The sequence below is a fragment of the Emys orbicularis genome, chromosome 2 (assembly GCF_028017835.1).
Source record: "Emys orbicularis isolate rEmyOrb1 chromosome 2, rEmyOrb1.hap1, whole genome shotgun sequence".
Taxonomy (NCBI): Eukaryota; Metazoa; Chordata; order Testudines; family Emydidae; genus Emys; species Emys orbicularis.
The window spans coordinates 144,952,232-144,974,703 of NC_088684.1; the positions used below are offsets into that span (position 1 = coordinate 144,952,232).

General features: G+C 54.0%; 1 protein-coding gene across 1 annotated transcript; it reads left to right on the forward strand.

Annotated features, from left to right (window-relative positions):
- Nucleotides 1-13,396: 13,396 nt before the first annotated feature.
- Nucleotides 13,397-20,500, forward strand: ARID5A (AT-rich interaction domain 5A). The gene is made up of 5 exons (XM_065399096.1): nt 13,397-13,466; nt 14,466-14,518; nt 16,436-16,533; nt 17,399-17,564; nt 18,108-20,500. Exons 1-5 carry the CDS (start codon nt 13,412-13,414, stop codon nt 19,674-19,676), a joined length of 1,941 nt encoding a protein of 646 aa, XP_065255168.1. The 5' UTR covers nt 13,397-13,411; the 3' UTR covers nt 19,677-20,500.
- The last annotated feature ends 1,972 nt before the right edge of the window (nt 20,501-22,472 follow it).

A 22,472-nucleotide genomic window follows, 5' to 3' on the forward strand; every position in this document is an offset into this window, starting at 1 on the left:
GTGGGATAGACGGATGGATCTATCTTCCTATGGATGGAAGGATCCTCCTGTGGATGGATGGCTTGATGGATAAACAATCCATGCCCCTCCCTCTGCCAACTGCTGTGCAGAGTCCCTGTGAAGTTGGGCTCTGTGCCATGCAGGGGTTGTGCACCCCAGTCACAGCACCTTTGCAGGAGAACAACAGCAGAAGAGTCTCCAGGGGTGCAGAGGAGGGGACTGGTTTAGCCTCTAATTGCACAGGAGATGCATTTAAATAATATTCACGGTGGAGCTTTAACTCAAACAGAAATGACAACACAAACCCCCAGGAGTAGGAAAACATCATGCAGGGACTTGGGGGGGACTGTTCTTAAGATCAGCACTTTGCAGGAACCCTTTTCAGGAGCATAACAAGGGCTCAGGCCATCTGGGCAAAAATATAGGCTGCAGTTGGTGGTTTACAGCATGACTGTAACTACTAGCCCCCATATCTTCTTTCACACCATTCAGGAAGGTACTTCATCCAGGGGCTCCCCACACCCTGAGATTGGCTTGGTTCAATTTTGTTTGGATAAAGGGCCCTCTATCCCTGCCAAGCTGCATTGTTATTGGTTGTTCAGATACTACAGCAACAAGTACAGTATAAATACTGAGTTAGGTTATTACTGAAAAGAGCCACGGAACCAAGGTCTTGTCCTAAACACACTCGCATAACAAATGGAAAGGAAATTCACACATGTAGGAGGAAAGGGTGACTCAGTCCCACTGGTATTCAAGCCTGAGATTCCTAGGAGTCCAGGTATTTCAAAGTTGAGGTTTAGGCATGGGAAACCATCCCCTCTGCTCTAAGATCTCAGTGCTTGGCTAAGATTAAACAACACTGATTGTGATCACAAAAGCCCAGCAAGAGCTGTTTCGTGGCCTGGAAACCAATCCAGCTATTCCAGACAGAAGGACAGAATACAGAGTGAAAGATACAATTATCCAATATGGCCTAGATCCAAAGTCCAGTTAAATCAGTGAAAGTCAATCAATTGACTTCAGTGGGTTTGGATCAAGCCCTATATTAGCTTTCTCAGCACAGTGTCTCCAATTAATTTACATCTCCACATCCTTTGGAAGCTGTAAACCCCATGTAAGCACAAGGGTTCATTAATTTTTATTATATTAATAGAATAGTTAACACTCAGGCATGAAACCACCATCTTCTCCATTTGACAATACAGACTATATCTCAGACAATGTAGCTCTCAGTTCAAGGCCTACAGTATTCAGAGTACCGTAAGTTCATCCATTTCTAACAGTTAACTTATTACATTATCCCACTCTTACCCCACACCCCCTCCTCAGACAGAGATCTCTGCTAATTCAGTTTTACATCCCACTGCCTTATGAAGCCAAATAAAACTGTCGATTATATTTTTTGAATAGCTATGGCTCTGGGCAATACATACAGTCACAAGAACTATGTATAACACTGGGCGATATTTTACTGATAGTGCCTTCTGTGCCAGTCAGAGATTGATTTCCAGTAAATCCTTAGCTTGAGTCCCCACATGGCTAGATAGTTAACTCTATGTGGCTTTTCTAGGGACTGGACCTCACTCATTTTCTCTTTATCTAATCTCATACATGTGGATGATACTCACATACTGTAATGCCCAATCCTGCAAGGTACTGACTGCCTTAACTCCCAGTAATATCAATATGAATTGAGGTCACACAGCAGGACTGGACTCATAATAAATTGAGGAACCATGTAATGAATTGCAGAACCATTGTATTCAGCTGCATTGCCTCACATGAGTAATGTGGCCAACCTCAGTCCAACAAAACCTATATCCCACATTACCCATCATGTACTATCTAGGTCATCTAGGGACCAGATGTTCAGTAGCACTGAGCAGACACCTCTCCTATTGGCTTCACTTGGAGCTTCAGGTGTGCAGCACCACAGAAAATCAAGCCCCATCTCTGTCTCTGTCACTAGCTCTAGCTCTATGTCTATCTATCTTATCAACTCATTGGGGGATTATTGTAGGAAAGTTTCTTGGACTGGGTTATTTGAACCAAGAGAAGGAAGTCATAAAAAGAATGAATCACGCACTGTACCTTACACCACAGCCCTTCCACTGCTGTCCTTTCTCTCTGATCAGTTACAACAATATAGTAGAATATTTTTCCAGCCTCCCCCTCCTCTCCTGTGCTATTGCACTGAGAGGAGCACAACTCCAGTTTCCTGTTTTTTCACAAAAGAAAGGAAATAATGCAATCCTTTCCTTTTAAGTTTTTGCAATGACAGTAACACAACAAAATGTGAGACGACAGTGCAATCATAGCTGGAATATTATATAAAGCAGGCTGTCCTCCCCCCACTTCGCCCCATCATCACAGCTGCTTCCAGTTTATCCCTGACTGTGACACTCACCTTACCCTTCCCTTCACCAGACTCCTTTCTACTATGGCCCTGAGTCAGCCAGGTTCTTGTTCAGGACTTGGCCACATTTAAAAGTGTGGCTGGTATAGGCAGACCAGCAGTCCCTCTGTGGAGACTCAGTTTATACTGGCCTAAAAAAAAAAAAAAAGGGGGTGTGTGTGTGTTTTGGTGGCATAGTTTATACTAGTTCCCTGAGCAAAATGAGCTTCCGCGGCAAAAGCACTTTTTGCCAGTATAACTGAGACCATACGAGGGCTTTTGTTGGCACAGCAATGTCATGAAAACTCAAACAGCTCTGAAGCAAAACTCTGAAGTGGAGACCTAGCCTCACACCTAGCTGCATCATTACTACTTAGATTTTTTATTTTGAAATGTACTTTTTTTTAACTGCAGCAGCTACCATTGTGAAGGCAATAAAGCTTCTGCGGTGAATTGCTATGTTCTTTCAGAACAGAGATTACGAGGCAATTTAAAGATCATTGCAAAACTCCAGAATGTTACAGTGCATTTTAGCAACACATTTTAACAGGCTCCGGCAACCTGAGACCCCCTAGTCACTCCACCGGCTGTGCCATGTGGGTTAGTGGATCTTTTTAGCACAGGCTAAAATCAATTAGTTTTTTGTTTCCACTCAATGAACCCTTATTTTAAGTCTTCCAGTTTTTCAGGGTTAAGTGCTCCTCACTAGTTGCCATTTGAGTGTATGATTCAAAAGCTGGCCTATTAAACCCTACTCCCCACTATTGTATATCACTCGTTTATTTTAAATAAAGTCCTCACCACAAGATAGCAGAACCCAGCGAAAAAAGAGCAAATGTATTTACAGAATGTAATGCTACCAATGGGCTACACGAACACCTGGCCGTGGAAAATGGAAACTTGAAACAGGCTTGAATAACAACAACAAACGAATCATAGAATATCAGGGTTGGAAGGGACCTCAGGAGGTACCTAGTCCAACCCCCTGCACAAAGCAGGACCAATCCTCAACTAAATCATCCCAGCCAGGGCTTTGTCAAGTCGGGCCTTAAAAACCTCTAAGGATGGAGATTCCACCACCTCCCTAGGGAACCCATTCCAGTGCTTCACCACCCTCCTAGTGAAATAGTGTTTCCTAATATCCAACCTAGACCTCCCCCACTGCAACTTGAGACCATTGCTGCTTGTTCTGTCAATGGCAGAACCAATGCTTCGGAATGGACAGAAGTATCAAGCTCAAATGAGGCTGTATTTTAAACAGAGCCTGTAGGGGCCTGATCCAAAGCCCATTGAAGTCAGCGCCAGGGGTTGCGTTGGTTTCCATGGACTTTAAAGGCGCCTCTGGTTTTGTAACTCTCTCTTTAACACTAGGGACAGTCCCCCAGTCTCACCTGCTAGTCCCGCCCTGATCGGGGCAACTGAGTTTTCGTGCTAGGCACTCCCTGAACGCGCCGGGCATGTCACTTCTCCCCAAGCAAAGCCACTCGGACTTCCCTTCCCCTGCAGCGCACTCCTCAGCTATAGAGCCCTGGCCCGCGGGTAACAGTGCCCGGCACGGCCCCACGGAACCTCACAGGTGAGGGTCTCTCTCTGTGGTGCCGCGTTTCCCGTCCAGGGTGTTCACGCTCTCCTCTGCCACAGCTCCTCTCCGTTACACCAGCGTCAAACCAGGAGAACCCTAGTGATGTGAACGGGTTACACCGGTGTCACTCCGGACTAAGGAAGGAGTTTGAGGGGAGAGCGGCGGGCGGGCGGGCTGAGGGGAGTGGCGCGCAGGCCGGGCGGGCTGAGGGGAGAGCGGCGCGCGGCACAACAGCCGCGCACCCAGGACCAACTACAACTCCCAGGGGTCCGAGCTGCGCGGGGCGGGCCCAGCCCTTAACTGACTGCGCTCTTCTCCTATCGGCCGCGCCCCCCGGCTACCCCTGCCCAATCGGCGGGCGGGGCGGGGCGCCAGGCCGGCGAGGGGAGCGAGTTGCTGCCTCTCAGCCCGGACACTCCGGAGTCTCGCATGGGGCGGGCGGCGGCGGCGGCGTGGGGGCCGGGCGGGCGCTGAGGCCGCGGTGCTGCGGGCGATGGGTAAGAAACAGCCCTGCCGGGTCTTGGCCGGGCAGCGTGTCCCGGCGGGGGGTGTAAATTGGGGGGCCGGGCTGGCAGGGGGGTGAGTCGGGGGGCCGGGCAGGCGGGGGGTGTAAGTTGGGGGGCAGGCTGGCAGGGGGGTGAGTCGGGGGGGCCGGGCTGGCGGGGGCTGTAAGTTGGGGGGGCGGGCTGGGGGGGGTGTGAGTTGGGGGGCGGGGGGCGCACTGGCGGGGCGTGTGAGTCGGGGGTAGGCGGAGGGTGTGAGTTGGGGGGCGGGCTGGCGGGGGGGGGTGAGTTGGGGGGCGGGCTGGCGGGGGGGGGCGCACTGGCGGGGGGTGTGAGTCGAGGGTAGGCGGAGGGTGTGAGTTGGGGGGCGGGCTGGCGGGGGGGTGAGTCGGGCTGGCGGGGGGGGTGAGTCGAGGGGGCGCACTGGCGGGGGGTGTGAGTCGAGGGTAGGCGGGGGGGGGCTTCGCCCCAGGAGCCGCGAGCGGTTCGGGGTTGGGGCGGGAACCGGCTTCCGACCCCGGTGATGGTAAATCCTGCAGCGCGCCCCCGATCCCCTGTCCGGCAGCTGGGTCTGGGCTCGGCGAGAGCCGGGGCTCGCCGGCAGCCGCCCAGCCCTGTTCACACGGCCGGAGCCGGGCCCCAGTTGTCTTAGGCGGCATGTTCTTCAGGAGGGGAGGGGGGGAGGGAGTTTTCTTCTTCTTCTTCTTCTCCTTCTCTCAAAAGTTTCTGGCTGCAGGGGGCTTCCCAGTCACTTTTTATCTCGAAATACACTTTTCTTTCTAGTTGGTAAATTTCAGCGCTGCGTCGGGTTCTGGCATCCCACTTCCTGTTGTGGTTTGTGATCTTTAGCTGGGCTCAGCTAATTTGTTGTGACAGCTGTCAGCAACAGCGTCTTTCTTCTCTCTCTCTCTCTTTGGTTCCCAGAAGAATCTGCCTGTTTTTCCCCTTCCCCGTCACGGCCTCCAAAGGGTTAAGCGGAGGTATTGTACAGTGTGTACGCAGAATTCGGGTTCCATTGTACTCTGTCATTTCCCGAAAGCGGCTCACGCTTGTACTTTGAAGATGCTAACGGCCCCTCCTTCCGAGCCAAGAAATGCTTTGACCTTTTCAAGAACACTTTTTTTTTTTTTTCTCCAACCAGTACGGCCGTGTAGAGGAATGAAGCGAAGCTATTCCCATTTGCCCCTCACCGGAGCATATACACACACACATACCTTGGTAGTTAGTGTGAACAAGAGAAATGTTCAGTAATGGGCGTGTGTGTGACTCTGGAAATTGCAGATTGCTGCTGTGAAATACAAACATCCACTGTCACTGTTGGCAAAGGCAGAACCAAAAATCCAAAATACCAGAGGACTCTGCTGTTCCGGATTAGATTGGAGTCGTCTTTCCTTGGGGATTTAGTTAACGCACTCTCCCTTTCTCTATGCACTGGAATATGTATGAGGTTGAGCACCCCCTGCTGCCCCCTTGGGTAGGGTTTAGATGAGCTCATGGGTCATTGCCATCTCTAATTTCTGTGATTCCCTGAAGTTTGGGAATGGATTTGCTGCACTTTCTGCCTTGCTGACATTGGTGCCCTGCTGGTTTCTCGCTCTCACTCTTGTTTATACTGAGTTTTTGATTTGTTAGCAAGGTTGGGTTGCTTTTGGTTTAAGGTTTCTTTTTGCAGCAGGGTAATCTCATGGCTGAAGCACAGGGGTCGGAGCCTGGAGAACTGGCTTCTATTCCTTGCTCTGCCATTGTGCGACCTTGGGCAAGTCCCTCCCTTCCCCATTCCATGCCTCAGTTTCCCCACCTGTAAAATGATGGTTATGATACTGCCCCATCACATGTGATGCTGTGGTGTCGACATTAATCCACTAATGATGGAAGGATAAAGCACTGATTTTGAGCAGCATGTCCAGCTCTCCTCTCTGGACTGGTGAGAGAACGGTGCTGGCAGAGGAAGGGACACCACCATAAACTGTGTGAGCCCCCAACCATGCAGAAGGACAGCCCCAAAACAGGCACTTTGCCATCCCAATAAAACTGCCAAGCAGGGTCCTGCGCAGCTGCCTTGCAAATAAACAGGTGCTTTTCAGTGTTGCAACCCAGATAAGACGTATCCCAACTGGCATGAAACAAAGAACAGTATAATACTGGATCCTCAGGATAGGAAATGGGGGGGGAGGGGAGGAACAACTGCTGGGATCTGCATAGGAAGAATGAAGCGGGAGCAGCAGGACTCTGCAGAGCAGAGGGGTAGATTCCTACATGTGGCGTGAGCCAAGTTGTGCTCTCACTCTTCCATATGCAACCCCCCTGATGTCTCCAATGTCAGCGGGAGCAGGGGTCTGCCCTGTTTATATAAGGAGAGGAGGGCACAGCTTGTCAACAAGCCATGATCCATCCAGTGTAACTGTTAGGAGAACTCCCTAATTAATGGTGTTCGGCTTGCTTTGTAACTAACAAAAACACCTGCACTTGACTCCTTTGTTTATTGGGAGTTGTGCTCTTGCGTCAGTGAGGGGTTCAGGTGTCTTTGTCCCTTCCTCTCCCTGCCTGTTCTCTGTGCCATGTTGACGAGCCCAGGCAGTTGGGGGGGGGGGGGGTTGACTCTCAGCCTTCCTCCCTCCCCCATAGTGGCTCCTGCCATAAGCCGGGTAAAAGACTCAAGCTGTTCTCTGCTCTGTTTCCCAAAGTTGTCATCATGTCCAGTAATCCTCTCAGAAGCTGGGCTTGTTTTGGCTGCCGTGCGTGGTGATCTCATGCCCAGAGAACATTAAACCGGCCAGTTTTCTCTCCCCTTTGTACAGTATGTGAAAGCATTTTATGAGCTCGCTGACCCCGTGGGGCTGAGAACGACACACAGCAAACACGAACTGGAGTAGGCTGAGGGGCTGAGCCTTGGGAACAGATCAGCCCTTGTTGTTGTTTGAAAAGCTCCAGAAGGAGAGGTTGATATTTCACCAGCGTCAGAAGGAGAGACTGATGCGGCCTGGTTCTGATCCACTGGTTCTGGTTCCGATCTGCCCTCCCCTCAGCTTGGAAACGGGGTTTGTTGGAGTAATGGGTGACCTCCGCCCGACAGATGTTGCTCGTTCGGGCTCTGGCACCAGCAGAAGTGCAGAGTAGGAGGGGTTTTTTGTTTGTTTGTTTCTCTTCCTTCCTTGTTGTGTAAACAGAATCTATATTAAGCAGTTATGCAACGTGGAATGAATCGCACAAGTGCAGAAAGGTGGGGTGGGGCCTCTGCCCTGAGTTCACAGCAGATCATGCACCATTCCAAGCCCCCTATTTCCAGAAACATTGTGTAGTGTGGGAGTTGCTCGGCAAGGTTGCTTACTGGACCACAGCCAAAGACAAGCTATGTCCCAGGTTCTGACGGGGTGGCCTCTGTGCAGTACCCACTATGGCAATCAGGGACCCTCCTCAGGACTGGAACTTGGCACTAGGACCTTGCTCTGCCACTGTCCTGCTGTGCAATCGTAGCCAAGTCACATCTCTGCTCAGTGCCTCAGTTTCCCCTCTCTCAATTTAGATTGTAAACTCTTCAGGGGAGGTAGGTGTCTGTGTAGCACCCAGCACGGTGGGGCCCTGGTCTCAGTGTGGCCTCTAGACGCTACAGTAATATACCTCTTACAGTGTCCCGGCTGTGCTTCCCTTGGCCTGGCCTTTGGGCAGGAGTTTCCCGCTGGCTCTCTGGTCGGGGGTGGGTGTACTTTTTTGTAATTGTTCAATTGTCCGTTACTTGCGGGTTGGATTAGCAGCAGCACAGACCCAAATGCTTGCTTTAGGCCGATTGGGGACAGTGCAGGGCAGTCTGCCCAGCTCTACCCCCCTACTGACTTGGAGGGGTTGGGATTCTTCTACGAGCCAGGTGGGAACTGGTGAGGACTATTTATTTAACTGCTGGGTAGTGGAGGGAGGTGGCCTCTACCCCGCTGTCGCTGTCTATGGGCTCTTGTTGAAGAACCTGAGGGGTAGGGGGTTCGACAGGGCAGGAGTGGTCAGGGGCTGCAGTAGACCTAAGGCAGGTCATGTCTTGCGTTGTCTCAGGTAATGACTGGGGAAGTGGAAGGGTCTCTCCACTTGCTCGCTGGGGCTGGGGGGATTTCCCATCCCTCCTCAGCAACTGGAGGGAGAGTGAGCCACCTGCCAGAGGCAGTTAGCCGAGCGTCTGGCAGGAACGGATGTGGCTGAGGTGGGGAAGCGTTCACAGCATTGCACTGGCTCCCACGGCTCCAGGAAGCCACCCTGAAAGCGAAAGCAGTGGCCAGACGGCCCACCGTCAGGAGCTGTTGACAAACACGGCATGTCTCTGAACAGGAAGCAAGGCAGATACCTGCGTCACAGAGGTCTCTGTTCTTGGAAAGCCTGCCTGTCCTCAGGCCCAGTCCAGGGCAGTGGGTCCCTCTGGCATGTCCAAGGCTGAAGAGTGTCCCTCTCTGGAGTTCTGACTGGGTTCAGCTGGGGCCTGGCCCCCTGTGCAGGGCTGGGACCTCCCTCAGAAAGAGTGGCGTGTAGCAATGGACCATGGGCCCAAGCATGAAATCCTGAAAGACCTGACTGTTTCCCGAGTTCAGGGCTGTGCAGATCTGAGCATCCAGGTCTCCATCCATTGGAGAGGCCTGGACTGGGAAGTCTAAATCTAGCTCCAGCTCTGCGCCCTGCGTTTGAGGGGAGGGAAGGTTGGATCCTGGATTACTGATGCTGGAAACTGGGGCCCTGTAGCATTTGAGGGACTGATCACATGTATTCCCTAGTACATGCATCTGTCTGGGCTGCCAAGGAGTGCTGGTGTCTCACTCTGCAGTGTGTGTGCAGAGTATGGAGAGAACCTCCCCTTGATTTGCATGATTGTTTGGGCCTTTCACTTCTCAATGGTTTCTTCATCTTCTCCCTTGGCCACAGCACTCAGCTTTAAAGGGAAGAGGAAGAAGAAGACATCCACAATGGAGGCTGCTGGGCCGGGGCCTGTGGAAGAGGCTGATGCTGTGAAGCCTGGACCCGAGGGGAGCCAGAGCACTGTGGACCCGCTGGACCAAGTGGTGAGTGAGAAACAGCGTGACGTTCTCTCCTTGTCTCCCATTGGAGTTTCTTGAGGCACTCTGCCTTCTCCATGAGATGGGAATGGGGTGCTTGAACCCTCTGAGAGAGGTGGGCAAAGGATGCTGTCGAGGTATATTTTGCTATTTGGGTACCTGTGTTCATAGCTGCACCAGTCGACAGGCCAGGGCAGCAACTGACAACAATGCTCCAGGAACAACAGCTGAAATTCCTGTGCAGCCTAGTGCGGGGGGAATCTCTCTCCTTCCTCTTGATGGCAAACAGTTGCTAAAGACAGTTCATCGCTGTTCCAGCATACCCTGATAGGGGCTGCTCTGGGTGTCTGCACTGAAAGACAGCCCTAGACTTTGGGTTGGTCTCACTCTTATTCTAGATGAAGGAAAAACAACCAATTTTAAAGTCAAGCCTCCAGGGAAGTGCCGGCGGGGGTTGTTTTATTTGTTTTCTCGTAGGTGCCCCAGTCCTGGCCTGGGACCTTGTTGGGCTGGGCGGTGTACAGCCCTAGAACAGAGAGAGGGGACCTGCCCCAAAGTACATGATGAGAGCCGACAGGCAGAGACAGAGCACAAGGAAGCAATGAGACAGTGCTGTCTACCTGGGCAGGGCAGACACAGGGCAAAGGGGTAGAACGCATCAGCAGAGTGAACCGGGGGATAGATGCAAATGGCAAGTTAGTGCCAGGATTTTTTTTTCTTAAAATCAGCTAAAGGGAAAGAAAAGGGACAGGGATGAGGGGGAGAGGGGAGGGGGGCAGGTGTGGAGTGACATGGAGATGAAGGGACTATGAGGGAGACTGTGTGCATCGTCTTTATAACCTGCTGCCTCAGCTTGGCCTCAGTCGCCAGGCTCCTTAGAGATGTGGAGGCGTGATGCGGAGCCATTCCATAGAGTGGCTACGGAATTCTGCATGGGGCCTGTTTGTGTGGCCAGGGCTGACTTACACCTGCATCAGTCCCTTATTTACACCTGCAACATGCAGCAAAGGTGTGTCCCTTACAATAGAGAAGACCCAGAACTTGGTTGTCATAAATAGAAGGGGATTGTTGATTGAGGTGGCTGGATGCAGATAAGACTCAGGGGTTCTCTTGAACTTCCAGACAAATGCAACCTGTGCTGTTGAAGCAGTTGTGGAACAGACTACTGATGACGCTGCAGTCCTAGGCGTGCAAACCTGCCCGGTGCTCAGTTTGCGCACACAAATGGCTGGCGTGCACACACAGGTGTGCACCATCTGCAGCAGGGAGTCGGAAGTCAGGCTGCAACTGAGACACTGAGAGTGTTTCGGGGCAAGGCGCATTACAGGCCTCTGGGATAATCGGTGCAGTTATGGAATTGAGACCATTTCCAGGAATGGTGACAACCCAAAAGAGAAAGCAGATGCTCAGATTGTCCGTCTGCATCATGTGAAACTGAGAGGGGAGCCACAGAGCCAAGGAATTAATGAGGGGGAAATGGGTGAAGGGCAGTTGGGGAAGTCATGTCCGCCTTTGTCTCTCTCTGAGCATTGCTGCCCTTGCCGCATGGAGCGTGTTGCATAGTCATGTATGCTGCTGGGTGCATGTGGCCCCATGCTGCTCTGTGAAAGGCCTGCGGGAGCGCACCCAGTCCAGAGCAGGTCACTGCATGGAGCATGTGGACCATAGGAAGCGTGTCTGTTCTCTATTTTGGGGGAGATGCCCCTTTAGCTCACCAGAGGCCTGTGGCTTCTCCATTGTGGAAGGTTGTGAGTTCTGTTCCTCCTGTTGCTTGTAGACATCTGCCAGCCTACGGGGTCTGTTCCATGGCCTCCTGGCCACAGAACCTTCTATGGGACTGTTGCATGAGACTGGTGTGTCCTCCTCATCACTTCAGTTGTCAATTTAAAGTCCTCCTAGGTTGCAGCCATGGGGTGGGTGTGAGTCGTACAGCCTCCCTGGGTCGAGTGTTGGGTTACACTGGTTCTTGTCAATCCTTTATCTCCCCAAGCACTATGGAAACTCACATATGATGCCTTGTGTCTTTGTGGGCACATCTAAAGGGCGCCTGCCACTTCCATCTTGGTGGGGAGAGAGATGGGATGGATACAAAAGAGACCTTCCCCATGGTGCTGAGAGTGAGGGGTGTAGATTGTGAGTCCTCAGCACTGGGTGGCTGGTGTGATTGCTAAAGATGGGACTAGAGACAAAGTGTCCCCAGCAGTCCCTTGCCCTGGGCCTAGCTGCTGTGACAGCCATGGCAAGACACACCATAACACTGCTCCCATTAAATGGCACTGGATGTCTTGGGTGACCAGCAATGGCAGACCATGCCTCTCGCCCTCCAGGCCACCAGTGTTGGTCCAATCTAGGAAAAATTGTTCCCCTCTGAGTGTTGTTCTGGTGAAAGGAGTTTGGTGAAGTGGTTCATTCACTCAGTCTGGTTTCCAGCAGGCAGGTGGCCGCTTCACTGAAACCACTGCCACAGCCAACTTGAGTGAGCAGGCTTAGAAGAGTGGGCGAGGACCGGATGGTGTACAAAGCGTGGCTCGTGCCTTAGAGGAGAGGGCTGTCCCATCAGGGCAGGCCTGAGTGGGTGGTGGCGGTGCTGAGTGGGTTTGAGAAACTTGCCCTGTGGCAGAGGCCTTGATTGCCAGGACTCTCGCTCACGCACCAGTCCCCCGTACTGAATTCACTGAGGTTTAAAAAAGGAAAAGGAGGCCCAGAAATAGCTCAGCAGCTAAAATAACACGTCTGTCACAAGCAGTTAAAAGAATAGAAAGAAGAAAAAGTGCTGGGAGCTGAGCAGCTGCTTTGCCCAAAAATAGCAACAAGTTTTATAACTCTGGAAAATGTAGAACAAACAAATGGGAAACATTTTTAGCCGAGAGAGAGAGAGAGGATGAGAGCGAGTATTTCTGCCCTTCTGTTTTCCTGGAAGCTGTTCCTCGTGTTCTCACACAGCTCCAGTGCTCTGACCAACTTGGCTGCCTTCCCAGCCGGGAGAATAATAAACTCTGGCTCTCACTCTTTAGTTGCACAAGTCTGTTACTCTCCGGAGCTAATAAAATGCCTCCGACCACAAAACGCCTCTCGATGGTATTTAGAGCAGTGGTACAATGCAGCATGGCGTTCTGTGAAAACCCCACTGGTGGGAGTAGAACCCAGGAGTCCTGACTCCCAGTTCACTACTGTGAGTGTGTATCCAGCAGGCAGAGCCATGCAGATGTGTGTTGGGGGTGTCCAAGATGAGGTTGAAAAGAGGCAAGAAAATGTGAAACTTCAGTAACTCTCTTATCATCCCTGCCATTCCGTAAGTGGCCTTGCACTGTTCCCCTCCTTGCTGAGGGACTCTGGGGGCAACTGGTCCTGGATCTTGGCACTCCAGCCTGCACAGCTGTTCTGAAGCAAACATGAGCTAGGCCGTGGGAGCTGCTGCTGCTCCTCAGCTGTGCATATCTAGGAGGGTTAAGGAATTAATATAGTCGTCCGTCCGTCCCCCCCCCCCAAATGCAGTCTTCTCTGGATTCAGGAAGACTTTAGCTGGCTCTGTGTGGCAAACGCATATAAGTTGGGTGACCTAGTGGCAATGCCCTGGCAGTCAGGACTCCTGGTACAATTCCTGGCTCTGATAGGGAACATGGCCCAGTGAGTAGAGTGGGGGCTGGGAGCCAGGACTCCCAGGTTCTATTCCTGGCTCTGCCATGGACTGAGGCAGGTCCCCTCCCTCTCTGTCCTTTGACTTCCCCGCCTCAGTTGGTGATTGCCTGGCTGTGTTTCTCCGCAGGACTCGCCAGCACTGAAGCCAGACAGCAGCTCCGAAGAGGAGCAGAAGAGGCTGGTGGAGGAGATGGGGGATGAGCAGGCATCGAGCAGGGAGAAGGAGGAGGAGCAGGCCTTCCTGGTCAATCTCTACAAGTTCATGAAGGACCGTCACACCCCCATCGAGAGGGTGCCTCATCTTGGCTTTAAGCAGAGTGCGTCCACTCACCTTGCGCACGTCCGCTCATTTCTCCTTCCACAGCCCACTGCTCGGCTGCTCATAACCATGTCTTGGGGCTGGGGGGAGTCCCCGAATCCTTTGCTGGTTTCCAGCACAGGTGGCACGGCAGGAGTGGGTGTAGGAGTGACATGCAAGCCACCTCTTCAGGGCCGGCCTGTGAGAGGCTGTCACATCCATGTAACAGCCAGTCATAGACTGGGGGCAGGAAGTGGGGCTATCCCAGGACAGTGCCAGTGATTCCCCCTCCACGACTGGCAGGCCCAGGCCTGTTGGCTGAGTAACCTGCCAGCGCCACGAGCAACTAGCACCACTCAGTGGCCCAAAGGAAGCAAACTGTGGCTGCTAGTGAGATCCTCATGCAGGTGGCTCACAACAATTCAAGGGTGGCTTTTTGAGTGACCAGAACTCCCCTTCCCAGGCCCTGCATGGGTGGGGGTGTTACCTATGCTGCGCCCTGCGCGGGGGGGTGCTAATGGCAGAGAGCGAGAGGAGAAAGCCATTGTGTGTGGTGAAGCATACTGCTCTGATCTCTGCCAGCGCCTTGGCCATGCCAGCAGGGGCCTCGGCCGGGTGGGCAGCTTCCTTGCAACAGCACCTCTGTGCTCACTGGGACCATAACAGTTTGGTAATCTTCCTTGTGGCAGTACCCTGCCCAAGCCACCCAGTGTCCCAGCACTGACCTCTCCCTGAAAGGTAGCACAGCAGCTGGTCTCCCAGCATGACACGGCTGTGGTGCTCCCTATACATCCTGTGTATGGAGCCCTGCCCTGGCTGACGACCCAGCGTCATGCTGCTGATGGCCCATCCTGTAGGTCCCATTAAAGTCAGTGGGGGCTACTCTCACACAACCTCCAAGAGTCCCACTGACAAGGCTGCTGGTGATGAAGGGTGAGTAGTGCCTCGGCACAGGGGTCATGAAACGTTAGCCCAGTGACCTGCCCTCACTCCTTGCCTGTTCCTTGTCTTTGTCTAGTTAACCTGTGGAAGATCTACAAAGCCGTGGAGAAGCTGGGAGCGTATGAGCTGGTAAGAAGAGGGGAACTGTATTACTGGGGCAGGGACTCCGCTGCCACCACCCTTATGCTGCCCTGTCGCAGGGTCATCTCTTTAGCAAAGTGGGACACAACTTCCTCTGGAGCCTAAATCTGTTGCTATGTGCAGCAGTTGGGAGCAGGACAGGGTTTAGAGGATCATGGGGGACTGAGGCCAAGCCTGTGGCCAACCTCCTGTTCAAACAGGTCTCAGCTGCAATGCTGCAACGATGGGGCAAGGCTCCTTGGCATGGAAGAGACCTCCCAGAGTCTCTCAGCTGAGGTGGAACTGTCATTGCTTCCAGACAGAGTCATGCCCAGAGGGCTGAAGGTGGTCCCTAGTGCACAAAGCTGTGATGGCCAATCTGTGCTGTTGGTGCAGATCTCGGCCCAAGCGACCCCACTTGGAACGAAGAGAAGGGGCTCAGAGGCTGGTGTAGACTTGCCTTTGGGCTCTTCTGCAGCAGAACTGCAAAGATGGTATTGTTGGGGTGTCCCAGCTGGTTCACGCCTCCCTGCAACAGCAAATCCACCATGTTAGAGGGGCAGGGGCAGGGTCGTCTTGGTGAAGCTCGTGGTTCAGGTCCTGAAGCAAGGGACAGCGCACACAGCTGCTGATTGGCACAGACGGTGCAGTGCAATAAGCAAAGCACAGTGCTGGACCTGAAGGCAGAGGGGTGGAAAATCCAGTCCCTGGGGACATTGGCAGCCAGAGCAAGAGAGTTTGGGGGAAAGGAAAAAGGTACCTGGCGTCTGCCTTCCTGTCACAGATACCCTGCTCAGCCCCGCAGAGCAAGAGCGGTGTGCAGAGTCCTGGAGCTGGCCCTTTAAAGGCCCCACCCTACCGAGGCTCGTGGGCATGAGAGAGTTAACCAGGCACCTGGTGATTTATCTCTCTGAGCAGAGCAGTGCTGGCATCTCCTGCTGCCTCTTCCTGTCCCTGGTGGATTTAACGGGCAGAGGGGGGAGGGGACTTTGCTGCAGAATGAACATTTTCCTTCATGTTGGCACTTTGCTTGGCTCAGCTGATTTCCTCCCCGTTGCCCCATCTGTTCCTGCAAACAGCAGCAATGCGAGTTGCTGGCGCCAGCACCTGTGCGGAGTGCCATGGGGAGGGGAGGCTGCCTGGAGCCCACAAGAGGGGCTCTCCGGCTCCAGACACCAGTGGGATGGAGCATGTGGCGTTTTCAGCAAGTTGACCAAAAGCCCTGCCACCTGCAGCTGACCCACCCTGGGGTGAGGGGAATGGATCTAGTTAGCCTCATCTGTGCCCATCACTTAACTCTTTCCTGGCTCCCCAGTGCAGCACGGTGCTCATTGCTGCGCAGGGGAAGGTGGCTTGGGGGTCAAAGCAGGACAGCAGGAGGTCGGGCCCGCATTGGAGCTCTGTACACCAGTGCTGTGCTGGAACTGGAAAGCCTGGGTTTTGGTCTAGCTGTGCCATGGTCGTGCTGTGTCTTGGTTTCCCCAGCTGTAAACTGTGATGGTCACAGGCTTAGGCAGGATCCCAACAGGTGCCCTGTGATCTGTGTGCTGGTTGGCCTGTCCTGTTCTCAGCCATGGCCCTGTCGTGAGGCTCCATGGAGGGTTGGATGTAGTCTCAGGTGTTAGTGCAATGAGCATCCATTAGCAGGGCTGAGAGCCTAGGCCCAAGGGTGCCAGCTCTAACACAGAACCTGTGGTCAGCTCCTTGGATGCTCCCCAACCCCCAGGTTTGGAGGGGAGCTGCTGTCGCCGCCCCCAGCCCTGCTCAGGCACTCCGGCTTCCTGTGCTGGCAGGGCCTCTCCCTTCTCTGCAGCAGTGGCACATCGCTGGGGTAAGGGTGCCGCCCACAGGCGCACTGTGCAAGGTGCTCCTTGATGCTGTGGACACAGCGTCCCCAGTAGGTCTCATTCTCCCCTCCTTTTGCAGGTCACAGGAAGACGCCTCTGGAAGAACGTGTATGATGAGCTGGGGGGCAGCCCTGGAAGCACCAGCGCAGCCACCTGCACCAGGAGGCACTACGAGAGGTATGGATCCCTCCTGCCCATGCCACAGCCCTGGGGGCACAGACAGGAAGAGCAGCCAGTCCTCCCGGAGTGCCTCGCCTCAGCTAGCTGCCAGTGTCACCAGGAACAGCCGCTCCTGGCCACGGACGGCTGCCCTTGAGGCCTCGGTTTGAGTGTCCGCCCTGCCAGCCAGGCTGTGAGGTCTGTCCTGGCAACCGGCACTGTCTGTGGTGCTGAGCCCACACTAGCACAGCGGGGGCTTGCTCCCTCTGCAGCACATAGGGTTTGAGCAGGTTGGTGTGCCTCTCACGCAGGCAGCAGACGCTCCTGCTCCTCGGTCACTCTTCCAGTCCTGGGTCCCCAGATCAGTGGCTTCCAGTTAACATCACCCTGCATCTGCTGCTTCTCACCTTGTGCCCGCGCTACGTGTAAACTGGGTACCTCGGCAAGTCCTGCCCCTTTGCTCTGTGCCTGAGTTTCCCCATCTGTAAAATGGGGGATGGTACCGCCCTTACTCTGCAGGCTGTGGCAGGGATGCACTCAGCCATGTTTGAGGTATTTTGAGATCCTCCAATGGAAGGGACCAGAGAAGAGTGGGGCGCCGGGGGGGGTTGTTTATTACAGCCCAATTGTCTGAGGACATACAGGTCCCCGAGGATGCTGGTTGCACCTGCTAGGGTGTACCAGTGCTGGAATCCGGTGCTTCCTCCTAGGAACATGGGTACAGCTGCATGGGCCTAGTGCCACTGCTGTGCTCTGCCCAGGCCCAGCCAAGTCCTCTGCTGTGTGTCATGGTTAGGGTGGGGAGGGCCTGCACGTCTCAGTGGAAGTGGGCTCCTCTGGGCCACAGTCCCTGATTCATGCACTTGGCCTCTCTGTCCTGCAGGCTGGTCCTCCCGTACGTGCGACACCTGAAGGGCGAGGATGACAAGCCCCTTCCCCCCACCAAGCCCCGGAAGCAGTACAAGGTCTCCAGGGAGCCCCGTGGGGAGCAGGGCGATGACGCAGCCGAAAAGAGCAAGAGAGTCAAGAAGGAGAAAAGCGGAGACCAGGTGCAGGACTGTGCCAAGCTGGGCCAGGCCGGGACACCCCCTCCTCAGGGCCTCTCGACAGCAGCCTCCAGACCATTGCTGCTGACAGTGCTCATGCTGCAAGGAGAGATACTGGGGGCTGTGCTGGGGCGAGGGATTGGGCAGGGAGAAAAGCCTCTGAGACAAGAGAACTGCAATGGGCCAGGGGGCAGCAGGGAGGAGGAGGCTGTGGCTGGATGCCTGGGGGAAGAGAACAAAGGAGTGGGCAAGTGCGGGAGCTGGAGGGCTGGCTCCCCATGGCTTTTGGGGGGGACTCCGACAGGTGGGTGGATCTGGAACCCACACAGCTGTGATTAGACGTTCAGCTAGAATGGGGAGCTCTTACTACAGCGGCTGAGGAGGAGGGGGAGCTGCTCACCCAGGTCAGGGGTCGGCCTGGAAGTGTCCCTCTGCATTTAGCAGATGATCAGGGGCTGTGTCCCGTGCCCCCTCTCACCCTAACCTGCTCACGGGAGTGTTCTCAGCCCTTTCCCAGCGCTCATGGTCCCATCCCTTGGGTTGTAGGTTTTGCCTGAGAAGGTGAAGCCGGATGCCTCTGCCGCTCCCAAACAGGGCAGGGAGGCTGTGACGGATGGCCCCGAGCAGAGCCGACCGGGAGACCGAGCTGAGGGGCTCCCCCTTTTGAACACCAAAGACTTGGCCAAGAGCCAGCCATCTGTGAGCTGCCACAGCAACTGTAGGGCCCATGGCTGCTCCGAGGCCTACAAACGGCTCTTCTCCAGCTTCTACTTCAAAGGGAACCATGGTATCATGTCTCCCTTGGCCAAGAAGAAGCTGCTGGCTCAAGTGAGCAAGGCTGAATCCCTGCACTGTGATGAGAGACACCTGAGCCATTGCCCCGAAGGCAAGAAATCCAGGTCTGCAGGGCTCCCCTGCCCCAGCCCAGAGCTCGACTCCAACAGGCCGTCAGTCATTCATCAGAGCAAAGAGGGAAGGAGCCCTGTGCCAGAGGGGGATGATGCCAATGACCCAGCCCAAGCGTGTCACCCCCCTAACAAAGGGGAGGGGGCACCATGCCTAAAGGGATCTCTGAGCCCCAGAGGCAGCCAGATATTTCCAAGGACAGAGGATGGGAGTTCAGGGCGCCACCTCTCCCCTGCTCCTGCCATCTTCACTGGCCACTTCCACGCGTACAGAAGTGAGGTTCTGAAACCCGTGAGCTGCCACCCCCTACGAGGCCCGATGGAGTATTTTCGTGGCTTCAAGGATTTCCCAGAGTCTCTCTCCATCTATCAGCAGCCAGGCAAGGACCTGCAGCCAGCCAACCTCCCTCGGAAGAGGCAGGAGGGTCCGGAGGGTTGTGTGGAGCAGCCAGAAGATCTGCGCAGCAAAGCGAGCCAGGCTTCGCCCTCCTGGAGCAGAGACAGCCAGGGACCCTCCGCCTTCTATAAAGGCGGCTCTGCAGGGAGCAGAGGCTCTCCCTACGCCAGTGTGAAAGCCTGCTGGGTCCCACCCATGGCCAGCTTTGCCAAGGCCAGTCCCCAGCTACCCAAGAATGGCGGGCTCGTCCAGCCCATCCCGCAGAGCCAGGTAGGCAGCCCTGGCCTGGGCACCGGGCCGAGGAGCAAGCGCAGTCTGGAGGAGGAGGGCTTTGTTCATGGGAAGAAGCTAAAGGCCGTCTCGCCTCTCGTCAAGGGAGTGGAGCCAAAGGACAAGCGTAGCAAGTCGCCGAGCCTCCAGCCGGGCCTGGCCAAGCCACAGGCTGTGGTGCCAAGCCCCAGCTTCCCAGCGCCGCTCCCCTCTGCTGCAGGGCAGGACAGTTACAAAGGGACGATGCTGAGGTTCCCGGTGAACTTTGGCACCCCCGCGGACCATTTAAAGGGCCAGTCCTCTCCACTGATCCCTTCGCTCTCTGTCAACCCATTTGTCATCCCTGCATTTCCAGGCCACTTATTAGCTGCCTCCACTCAATCCTCAGACCTCTGCCGGCCGCTGGCTGCCAGCCTAGTGCACTACCCTACGTCTTACGACAGCTCGCTGCGGCACAGGCTATACCCTGTCACAACGTGGCACAATCAGCCAACATACGCCTCCCCCCACGGGACCACCTTCCACCGGAACAACAAGCTGTAGCCACTGGCGTGGGCACTGTCCCTTGTTGGGAGAGAGGTTTTCTACTGATGGTAGTGGGTCTCAGCCAGCCATGGCACAGGGGTAGGACACTCAGTAACACTGGAGTTGCAGCTGTGCTGCATCTCACCTTTGGAGCTGCCCCAGTCCCGTGGCCTTGTATTGCAAAGCGGTAAGAGAATATACGGACACTCTGGACCACGTCATTTTTACTCTTGATCTTTGAGCTTTATTTGTAATTGACATCATACGCTGGGGACTTCAACACGTACGTTGTGGGTTTAAAAAAAAAAGGGAGCAAAATAGGTTCTGGAGATTCCTCTTAATGCCGGAGGTGACCCCATTCACCTTGTAGTCGCTCAGACAAGTAGGTTCCAAAGTGCAGCGCGAACTTGGATGTTGTCGGTCCATGCTCCTTTAATAGCAGGACTGAAAATAGGAGTGTAAAGACAGGGAGAGAGGAAAAATTCAAATGAATTAACAAGTACTATTTCTAGGGTATCCCAATATGCCAGCTGAGTTTTTGGGGTGCTCTATGATCCATGTTACAGAGTACTAGTTCTTCTGATCTAAAAACGGAGCAAGTTTATTTCAGTTGAGTTGCCTCGAGGACAGGAATCATGGGTTTCAATTTCCAGGGGATTGGAGGAGGGGAGTTAAAACACCCATTGGTTTTGCAGAACCCTGAAATGGTTTGAGACGTTCCCAAGCTATTCCCATCCCAACATGACACTGTCTGTGGAGATTCCTGTGGATCTCTCCAAAGGCTGCATTGGTCTGGTTGGAAGCATCTAGGTGTCTACAATAAAACTGCCCAAGTTGGTGCAAAATGGGTAGAGTGTTTGGGGTCTCTGTGGTCTCTGGGATTGTGGCGGGAGGAGGAAGAGGCCCATCAGGAGTGTCCAATACTAAGCGAATAGTGTGTGCCGTGTGTATGCTTTGTGGTGATTGCATTGTCACTTAACGAAGCACGTGTGATGGGGACCTGCTGACCTGGCACTATGTACAGGGCTGGTGAGGAATAGCTCTCTTGGGAACAGGCTGGCACCACCTTGAAAGAAGGTGGTTGGATGAGCAGCAAACGGTACTGCCTGTCCTCACCTAGGGTGTAAGCGCTGGTACGACTCCACTGACTTCAGCAGGGTTAATCACACTGGTGGGACTGGAATGAGATGTAAATTCTGACTCCTGCTCCTGTCCATTTCGATGCCAAACCTGTCCACTGACTTCAGTGGGAGCAAGTTCAAGGCCTTGAAAGGGTTAAAGATGCAGAATCTTAAAGTTGGCAGGAAACTAAGACTTTTTGCCACCTCAGCTGTGGGAACTTGGGGGTTCTGCAAGTGGTGCCGTGTTCAAAACTACTGCTCCGACTGAAATGCCTCCTGCCTGTTAGAAATGGGAATTTCTGCCTGTCCCTCTGGCCATCCTTCCCTTGTGCAGTGTTGGCGAAGGGCATATCTGGACTCTCCTAACCCTTGGTTCATCTCCCTCAAACAAACCCTCTTCTCTAATTCAGTGACCCACCAGGAACTCTGGCTAGTGTCCTGTGCTGCCTAACTTCTACCTTGGGGGACTTCGCAGGCCCACAGAGCTCTCGGGAGTGCAGGGACAACTTCAGAGGTGAGAGTGTCCAGGAGTCTGAAGTGGTGTGACTGATGCTTTCCGTTCCCTTTGTGTGTGTTGCACCAGTTCAAACAGCCGCTTACCAACATATAACTTACACAGCTCACCTGCATCTGCCCCCACAAGGCTTCAGCTAGACCAGGATTTAAAGGTGCAGTGTCAGATCGTGTCAGCTGGCTCGGACTAACCAGCACCTTTGAAAGCCTAATCAAGACAAGGCAAGTTGTACCTTCACATGGCCTAGGTCTCGGCTCCCCTCTAGCTAACAGCACCCCTTTAAATTCTAGGCCAGGCCAGGCCTGAGTCTAAGGGCACGTCTTCACTACTCGCCGGATCGGCGGGTAGCAATCGATCTATTGGGGATCGACTTATCGCATCTAGTGAAGACGCGATAAAATCGATCCCTGATCGCTCTGCCGTCGACTCCGGAAATCCACCGCGGCAAGAGGCGGAAGCGGAGTCGACGGCGGCGCGGCAGCGGTTGACTCGCCGCCGTCCTCACAGCCAGGTAAGTCGACCTAAAATACGCAACTTCAGCTACGCTATTCACGTAGCTGAAGTTGCGTATCTTAGGTCGACCCCCCGCTGTAGTGTAGACCTAGCCTAAGATGCTGTGACTCATGTGGCCAGAGGCTAGAAAAGAGGAAGGAAGCAAGAAAAGCATCAACACAAAGGTGGCAGAAAGAATCACCTGCCATTTTACTTTACACTTCTCTCCAGTCCTTTGATGGGATAATAGATGCATGTACCAAGGTGCTGTGGGACTTGGACCTTATCCCTGTGTTGGTCAGTAACACTAGTCACTGGTATAAGAGGAGGATCAGGCCCAGGGCTTCCAACTTACATCCTCTCTCAACTGCAGCCATTGCTTTTTTGTGTAGTTGGTTTTTATTTAAAAAAAAAAATCTGAATTCAGGCTCTGTTCCCCCTCCCCCCCCCCCCACTAGAGCTGGGGCTGGAGGGGCTAAGCTCAGGCTCACAGGCTGCTTCTCTCGCGCTGACCATGCCAGCACTGCCCATTCCCGGGGCGGTAACAGACGAGCGCAGCTTTTCACTGCAGGGTTCTCAAAGCAGGCAAGTCATTGTTGCGTATTGTGATAGGAAACAGGGAATGGGACTGGCAATTTTGGTCATGATTTTAGCAGCACTGTGTCTGTGGGATCTGAGCCTTCCAGA